Source organism: Sus scrofa, chromosome 6 (assembly GCF_000003025.6).
Source record: "Sus scrofa isolate TJ Tabasco breed Duroc chromosome 6, Sscrofa11.1, whole genome shotgun sequence".
Lineage (NCBI taxonomy): Eukaryota > Metazoa > Chordata > Mammalia > Artiodactyla > Suidae > Sus > Sus scrofa.
The window spans coordinates 89,751,842-89,761,142 of record NC_010448.4 but is presented as its reverse complement, the minus strand read 5'-3'; the positions used below and the strand labels follow the sequence as shown (position 1 = coordinate 89,761,142).

Sequence of the window (9,301 nt, the reverse complement as noted above, 5' to 3'; positions counted from 1 at the left end):
CACCTGGGGAGGGACTTGATACCTGTGCACAGGCTTGGCCATGTCTAACCAGTTTGACCTTGTGGAGAAGACCCTGCACTGATGGGGAGGGATCTTAGTCCAGTGCTGCTGCATTCGTCTGGTGACCATGAACAAGCCTCTGGAATTTAATTTCCTTACCTATAAAATGAGGCTCTCAGGGGTCTTTTCCAGTACAAAATGCCCTAGAACCGTGCTGTCTGATCGAAATATAATGCAAGTCATAAATGCGAGCTGCATGAGTATGTCCCATGTTCCCAGGGGCCATGTTAAAAGCAAAAAGAAACAGGTGAAACTAATTTGAATAATATATTTTATTTAACCCAACATATCCTAAATATTATCATTTCAAGATGTAACCAAAATAAAAAATATTGAGATAGTTTGCATTTTTTTCATATAAGTACTCAAAATCTGGTGTATATATTACACATTTCAACATATCTTGGTTCAGACTAGCGACATTTGGAGGGTTCAACAGCACGTGTAGCTGGTGGCTACCATACAGGACAGTGCAGCCAAGCATACTTGACCTTGGTGACTCCGGAGTCCAGGTCACAGGAGGGTGGAACAGGGGAAGGATATAAGATACTGACCCAAGCAGTCCAAGCCCTCCATTTCTAACCTGAGAACCGTGAAGAAGCTGCCTCCCGTTTCCTGCTTCCCTGCCCTCCACCTGCTCCAATTCCTGCCCCCGCTTCAGTTCCGCCCGCCCCATCCCCCACCTCACTCACCAGACACCAGGACAGCCAACCCCCACCTCCACCTCTCAGCCTTCCTCTCTTCCAACTCTGGCTGCCTCCTCCCCTGCCTGCCCCTTGGCTCCTCTTCCCTGTTTCTCTCCCCTCCCCATACACCCATCACCCTTTCCAACCTGCTCCCCTCTCTGCTTCCAAGCCTTCCTTTGACCCTGACCTGGCTCCTTCCTCTAGCTGCCTGAGCCCTGTAACTACGGGATCCCAAATGCCTCCTCTTCAGACCTCAACCCCAAGGACACCCGGATCTATCTGGTGATTCTCGAAGCCTAGCTGGGGGCCGGCTGCCCTGCCAATCAAGTTCCTGCTTCAGCCCAGAACTTCCAGCAAGAGGAGCCCCAGCAGCCTGTGGACATGGGGCCAACGGAGAGCTGGTCCAATCCACAAGCATTTCCCTCAGGTAGGTTTCTCACCTACAGCCCCGGCCAGCTCTGCTTCTGCCTGGTTACCCTTCGTGGACCCCAATTAACTGACCTCTCGACCTTGCTAACAGCAAGAGCATGACCATGAGTTGTCTATGGCCTCTGTCCTGTCTCCAGGAAGGCAAACCCTGGGGCTCTGGCCACAGCTGGAGCAAGTGCTAGAAAGAAGTTCCATGAAAACATGTAAACAAGAGCCAGAACTTCTCTTCCTGGGAGACCAGAGATCATTTTCCCCCATATCTCATCTTTGTCCCAAAATGTACAGGACATTAGTACGTTCCAATCGCTACTAAACCTACACTTGCGATTCTGACTCCTACAGGAAGAAACAGTTTCCTGTGGAGTCTGATCAAAATCTTGTCAAACTGTGAACTATAACTCTTTCTCTAATTCACGATCCGAATTCAAGGATAGGTGTCTAAAAGGCAAAGAGCTGCCTAGACCACATTTAACAAGGATGAAAGAGTAAGAGTTCATAAAGGAAACCTCAACCTCGAGCTGCACATCACCAGCTGGATGTTACCAGAAGAGGGGGGTGTCGGAGGAAAGAGGGGAAAGAACCCCCATAAAGACTCTCCAGCTCCCCCCTCCTTCTCAAATACACAGTGTGTCAGCCCTGGTCCTGAACTGGGCAGCAGATCAGAAGAGTCAGGTGAGTTCAGGCCTTTGGATGCCTTCCTCTCTTTCCATCTGTCACCACCCTTATGATATTTAGGTCCCAGATACCTCCGATTCCCCAGCACAGAGACCCTGGGGCATCTGTGTGAAGAAGGCCAGCAGACCAAGGAGCCATCTGTTACAAACAAAAGGCCAGGACTCCAGGGCGACACACCTCTACTTACGTCTGAAGAGCCCCATCGAACAGTGAAAGGAAAATGCCAGTCCAACACAAGATCTTGGGCCCCCGTGCTTCCTGACGGCCGCACTGTGTCCCCAACTTCCCCGCTCCTTTCCTCCATGCTTCTGTGTAACCAGTGTGATGACAGAAGAACCCAAGTTCCTTCTTTTTCTCTTGTTGCAGTTCAGTTAATACAATTTATTAATTTATCAAGTCACTTCATCTCAAAATAGGATTTGACTAGTTTTAAAAGAGATGTACATAATATCACAGGAAAAAGAAAACAATAAAGGATAGGGAGGTGAAAACAAAGTCAAAGAAGGCAGGGGTTGATGCACAAATGGCAAATCAAAAGAGCCTGTTCTATTTTTAGGTTTGGACCTTAAATCTCTGAGCCTCCTAGTGGCCAACATTTTATCCACTTTAATGCCACAGTCACCAACAGGGAACGACAGTCAGTCACAAAAGTCTAGTTTCCTTAAGAAATTAGTTGCTCAAGAAGGGTCCCTGAGATAACATCTGTGGTTGCTCTTCCCCCCAGGACATACCAGATGGGATCAGGATGACCTTCAGACCAGGCGGCCTCCCCTTCTCCGTCTATTTCTGGGAACTTCGGTATGTGATCCTGAACAAGCCCCTATCAGGTGCTGTCCATAGCAGGTGCTCCTGGCCTGGCCCCCTGGGTGAAGTCTGCAGGCACCACCACCTCTGGGGCACCCCCCCTGACCCACCACCTGCTGGTCTCCACCACCTCTAAACACGCATAAGCTACTCTGGTCAGTGAATTCCCCAAGGCACTCAAGCCAAGCTGTGTTCCGTGTGGAAGGAGGGAGAGGAGCCCTTTCCCCTCTGGGCCACACTGGTCACCTGGCTCCAAAGTAGGGTCCCCTGAGCCCCAGTGACTCTCGCGAGACTTCAGCGATCCCCAGCTGTCAAGCCGCGCCCACCACTCCTCTCCTGCTGGGACTCAGACAGACGTCACGCTGATCCAGAAGCAACCTTAGAGGTAGACTTGTTTTCCTCATCTCCCCCCCGTGGCCCTCACCCCCTAGATGGCAAGACTATGGGGCTATCTTCCTACAGTGAAAATGTGAACAATAAAGGTGTTTTTAGAAAGAAGTACAACATGTGGGCAGACAGGATCAGAGTCACCTTCACAGGCCGAGAATCACCAGCCATGCTCTGATGAGAAAATCCATGTCTAGGTGGATCTCTATTCTAGTGAGTTTAGGCAAAATGGTTTACCTGGATCCTGGCCTTGACTTAACCAAGTGGCTCTTCTAACAAAGCAGCGCTCAGCCTTGAGAAGCAGGAGACCTGACAGCACACCGAGAAGAGGGGCTCTGCGGCCCTCAGCTTCCCTCCCAGCAGCACGGGAGGGGTGACTAGGGTTCCTGACGGGGACCAGGTGAGCGAGGCAAGGGCGAGGAGGACAGGGCATCCTTCTGCCACAGGGTGGGGAGGGGGAAGTAACAGTGAGGTGAGAAACTTGCCACACATCCCCCAAAAACTGCATTTGGGGGTAATCCCAGACTTGCCTAAAATCAGAGTGGGGAGGAAATGGTGCTAAAGATATGCTGGTGGCAATACTGCCATGGAGAATGTTCGGAGAACCAGCCACGGGCGGTGGGAAGACAAACGAGTCACCTCCAAGGCCGAGGCCCAGCCCAAACCCCACCTGGCCTGCAAAGCCTTCCTGACCCCCCACTACAGGCAATACTAAGCTCTCATAACAGACCGTGGCAAGGGCCTAAGACGGGTGTGTGCCCCTAAGAGCAGGAGGCTAAGGGACCAAAATTCAGGTAAGGGGATGTTTCACTTGATGAATTCTGAGTCTGTTGAGATTTCCCAGGCCATACATGGAAAGACTTATTTTCCATTTAGACTCCTGCAGCCTAAATGGAAAACGCCCTTAGAAGGGAGAGCATGAGTCTGGGGGCCGTGACTGTGCTGAGTCAGGGGAGGCTTTCTGTGAGCCTCTGACTGTAAACGCACATAAACGCACATGCTAAGTGGGTGGGCCTGGGGCTGGAGGGGCCCAGGAGTGACCGCAGGGCTGGCCCCCAGGCAACCTATAATTATCAGCAGCTACACTGCAATAAAAATGCATGTGAAAGAGTGAATGAATGGAAGGAGAGGCAGGGCTGGGATCAAAGGCCAGGCTACAGAACCAGGGTGGCCTGAGAGGAGACTGCTGCCACCCACACCCACTCTGGACGTCACTGCGTTCATTACTTCAAAACCTCTGCACCTCTGGCCTCAACAGTGTTACTCCTCTCCACAAAAGGACAAACACTCTTTTCTGGAGTCTGAGGGCAGAGAACTCCCTGCCCTGGGGGGCCCAGGACAGGGGGAGGCAGGGAGAACCCAGGGGTGCTGGCTGCTCATTTTCCAGCATGGGAGGACCCCAGGTGCCTTACACTCCTCAGGGAGGGGCTGGGGGCAACAGTAGGCCTGAGGAAGCCATGACTGTACCTTCAGCTGCTGGGGCCAAGGCCTAGGAAGAAAACCAGGAAGCCAAAGCAGCCTGGCCCCTCCTTGCCCTCCCCTACCTTTGGTCTGCTGGCTGCTGCAGGATTTGTGCCCTGAGTCTTTGCGGTGCCTTTTTTAGTCACCTCCGAGGAGGGGGGTACAGGAATCAAGCAAGGGGTGCAGCTCACACATGACACCTTCCCAGGGAGGCATGCACCACGTCCGACTCTAGGATCTGACCTGTGGTCACACAGGCTGAGAAACTGTCCATTCTGAGGGGTGAATCTACTTCCTAAGAGCAGACACGCACTAACAAAGAGCACGGGTCAACCAGATGCCGGGGTTTTCAGAGCAGCACAGACCTGCTGGAGGACCTCTGGGTGCCCCAGCAGAGTCCTGGGTCGGGCTCCAAACATGGAAGCCACTTGGAAAAGAACTTCTGCCAAAGGAAGAGGGAGGTACACCAGGAGGAAAGGTCCTCCGGGGCCATTTTCTCTTCCAGCCCACACTGCCCTCGATTTCAGGGCATGAGGAAGGGAAAACAGGTAGTAAATATCAAAGCGGTTCACTTGAGAACATGAGACACCAGCACGCTTCCCAGAGCAGGGGAACCAGTGACGGCTGAGGGGAGAGAGAGCTACCATCTCACATCTACACAGAGCTCAGCTTGGCTTCCCCAGGGAAGGTTCCAGAAAACTCAGGACCACCTTGAGACTTCAGGTGTCAGCAGCCACGGAAGCAGTGTCGGAAAGCTGGCTGGAGTGTGCAGGAGGTGGTGGACTGGGGAGTAGTCTAGATCTTTGAGGGGCCTCCTCCTCTGCACAGGTGCTGCTCAAGTTCTGTCCTGGGCCCAGCATGTCTAGGACTTGAACGTGAATGTGACTCCCATGCGTACGGACAACTTTCTGGTGGTTTGGGCCCAGCTTCAGGCCCAGCTAGCCCAATGCCTCCTGTGTATCACCTCTTGGATGTCCCTTAGGAACCTCAAGTTCAAAGTGTCCCAAATGTCTGATCTGCCCTCCTGCCCTCTCTGCCTCACCAGCCTGTCGTCCCAGTTCTGAATGATGGCAGGCCCCCCACCAAGTCACCCGAGGCATTCTAGCTTTACTCTGCTGTCCTCCGCTCTGTCTGGGAAACCTCTCCAATGCAAACCCCCCCTCTCCAGCATGACCACTGCTCTAGTTCAGACCCCTACTTGTAACTGGAATTACTGCCACAGTGCCCCAACAAGTTGTCCTCACTGCAGCATATCCCAAGTTGCATTCAGCTATTAGATTTCAACAATGCAAATCTGACCATGTCCCCCTCAGTCCAGTGCCCCAGCTCCACTCAGCCATGCGGTTTCCCAAGAGCCATGACTCTGCCCCAGCATCCCTCCAACCTCAGTTCCTAATGCCCCCCACCTCCCATTCTGCACCCCAACAGTGCTAAGAGGCTATGGCCCTACCCTCCATCCATGCTATTTCCCAGCACTGTGCCTCTCCCTAGACCGCCCTCCCGCTCCTGGGGAATCCTTCCTCTTGGTTCACATGCTGCCCTAGCCACCACTTACTGTTGCAGTTACTGACACCTGCTGGCTCAAAGCCAAGGCTCACCTATGATCCCTGCTCCTCAGAGATAAGGTGAACCAGGAAAGGTAAGCTGGGAAGAGGGTGACAGGTGGTGATCCCAAGTGAGCTGGTGGTTGTTGGGAAGCAGAGGAAGGGGTCAAGGAGTGAGCATCTTTTGTGGGGGTGCAAATCCCTCCCATGACTTCCACACATGTGAATAGAAAGGTTCATTCTTCAAGGTACCATCACATCTACTATCTTTCAAATAGGTACTTCCCAAGTTCATGAAATGGCCAGGCCATGAACAGCACCCCAGTATCACCCCAGAGTAGGTGTCAGGAGACAGATTTTCCTTTAAAATCTTTTGGAAACCAGAGTTCTTGGCCAACATTTTTAAACCCTCTTAAGGAGACATTCTGGTGGCCCAAGTACTACAAATTAGAAAACCATCCTGTGGGAACCTTTCTGGTGGCGCCTGTCAGTGCTGGAGGTGAGTCTTTATGGACAACAGTTAGAAAGCACTGGGGAGCCTGGGACAAGATGGCTCAGACTAAAACTGCACCACGAATCTAGCATGCGGAGCGGTGTCCATAGCCTCCTCTGTGGTGCTGCACACACGGACCCCTCCCACCTCCCTTCTGGCCTCAGTCTTGGTACAAAGCTTCTGCCGTGCCAAGGGCCGGGGGTGGGCAAACACACAGGGGTGAGTGAGCCCTGGCCAGGAAGCCCAGGTTCCTTGGGGTTTAACCTACGACCCAGCCAAGTCTAACAAGAAGCAGAACTGATCCCCTGAGAAAAGGGAAATTCTGAAAAACCCCATTTCCTTCGCCAAAGCAGTACCTCACGAACAAACATGACGTTAGCTACCTATTCCCAATCTCAACTCACCTCTATCTCTCACCCATCTTACTGGGAAGATGGAAATTCACATCTAGTGCTTTGATAATCACTCAGCCTTGCTCCAAGCATGCTGCCAATTCTGACCATCCCAAGTTCTTCAATCTTTTAGGGTTCTCGGTGTCCATATTTATCAAAAAAAAAAAAAAAAAAAAAAGAATTCACAGGGAGTTTTAACAGGAAACGTGGTCTACAAAGTGCTTTGGCACCTGAGTTACCTGCCCTGATGTGAAAGGGGATCCAGCGTAGTGGTGAGAGCACCTTGGGCCCTAGAGACAGATCTGGGTGAACCCTGCCTCTGCTATTTTCAGACGAGTGACCCAAGCAAGTCACTTCTCTGGGAAATGAGGGAAATATTAGTACCACCTGGGGCTGCTGCGAGGCGTAAATGAGATGATGTGTATAAAGTGCTGAGCACAGAGCCTGTCCAAGAGCTCAGTAAGTCTGGCTACTTTTGCTATTATTAATCACAATCCAGTAATGACATCACGGTTGTTCCCACCCTCTGCTGAGCTCATGGCAGCCTGCTCTAGGCCACTGATTCGCCAATTATGCCCCCCTCTCCCTGGAGAGTCTCAAAGTTCTTCAAGAAGGTTACGCCCCAGGGGAAAAGTGCCATGTAGGACGATTTGCCCATGCGCACCAATGGGACACGTATACAAAGGCACAGCGAGGTCTGGAATCACTGCTCAGGACCGCTGCTTCACCTCTAATCCCCTAAGTAACCAGCCGGGCTCAAACACTGATACAGCTCTTACATGACAGCAAATATAAGGGCAGCCTGAGGACGATGCGTGGGTTTTTCGCAGGAGGAAAACACGTTACAGTTAAGAAAAGCGCCTTCAAACCTGGATCCTTAGCATCTGTAATTCACTTCCAGATTACCTGGGTGATACCAGGATAACTTCCCCGGGTACACGCCGGGCTTAAAAATTGGGACAGTTTCTCTCTAGCACACGTCTGAGGATCGTGGGCGATTCAAATATGCATTCCTCTCTGCCGCCGTCAGGGGAGGAGTCTCCTACGAGGCCTTCCCTGCTGCATGGGTTCTGCGGTGGGCGCTGAAGTGGGAGCTATTGTTGAAATCTTTGCCGCACTCCGTACACTTGTAGGGCTTCTCCCCAGTGTGGATCCTCTGGTGGATGATGAGACTGGAGCTCTGGTTAAAGCACTTCCCGCACTCTCTGCACTTATAAGGCTTCTCTCCTGTGTGGATCCGCTGGTGGGTGATGAGGTTGGAACGGTCACGGAAGAACTTCCCACACTCGAGGCACTTGTAGGGCTTCTCCCCCGTGTGCACTCTCTGGTGTGTGATGAGCTTGGAGCGCTCCCCGAAGCACTTCCCGCAGTCTGCGCACTCAAACGGCTTCTCCCCGGTGTGGGTGCGCTGGTGGTTGGCCAGCGTGGAGCTCTTGCTGAAGCTTTTCCCGCATTCAGCACATTCGTAGGGTTTCTGTCCTGTGTGGATTCTTTGGTGGCTGATGAGGGCAGAGCTCTTAGAGAAGCATCTTCCACATTCAGAACACTCGTAAAATCTCTCCCCTGAGTTGGTGCTGGGCGGTCCAGGAGAATGCACGTTCTTACTGGCACTTCGAGGTTGTCCTGGAGATGTCTCCTGTACGGAGGTCCTCCAGTGTAAGGGAAAGGATGGGCTTTGGCTGGAGTTTCCCCCAGGCTCCCTGCAGGGGTCAGGATTTCCTCCCATGTGGGTTCTCTGATGTTTCAGAAGGTTTGAGCTCTGGGTGAAGCTTTCCCAACATTCTCCACACTTATAGGGCTTGACCCTTGTGTGCGTTCTCTGGTGGGTGATGAGATTGGAGTGGTCGCTAAAGCTTTTCCCACATTCAAGGCATCTGTAGGGCTTCTCTCCAGTGTGGATTCTCTGGTGGGTATTGAAGTTGGAGCGGTCACTGAAGCTTCTGCCGCATTCAAGGCATTTGTAGGGCTTCTCACCTGTGTGTGTCCGCTGGTGGGCGATTAACTGCGAGTTCCGGCTGAAGCTTTTCACACACATGTCACACTTATAGGGTTTCTCTGCAAGGTACAGGCCTTGCTGGTCGATGAGTTTTTCTAAATCCTCTTCGGAAGAACACTCTTCCCACTGTTCCTGGGATGGGTTTCCCCACCGCCCTTTACCTTCGTTTTCATTCTCACTGTCCTCCCCCCAGTCGTGAGGGTAGCAGTTGTTCTCGGCAGCACACGTTGATAAGGCTCCAGGTAAATCTTCAAAAATGTCCTGCTCTGAAATCTGGTCTTCATCCTCATGCCTCATCTCAAAACCTGAAAAAAGACAGAAAAGCAGTTTTTGTTCATTCATTAGTGGTTATTTATATATCTGGACCTTGTGAA

At 52.0% G+C, this 9,301-nt stretch overlaps 1 protein-coding gene across 8 annotated transcripts in view; it reads right to left on the bottom strand.

Moving 5' to 3' along the window:
• The window catches only part of ZSCAN20 (zinc finger and SCAN domain containing 20), a 28,263-nt gene continuing 19,276 nt past the window's right edge, over positions 315 to 9,301 (bottom strand). For all 8 annotated transcript variants that reach the window (XM_013988803.2, XM_021095857.1, XM_013988802.2 and 5 more), the window contains exon 8: positions 315 to 9,232. In XM_013988803.2, coding sequence (XP_013844257.1) covers positions 7,974 to 9,232 — 1,259 coding nt within the window. In that variant the 3' untranslated portion in view covers positions 315 to 7,973. The remainder of the gene's footprint in view (positions 9,233 to 9,301) is intronic.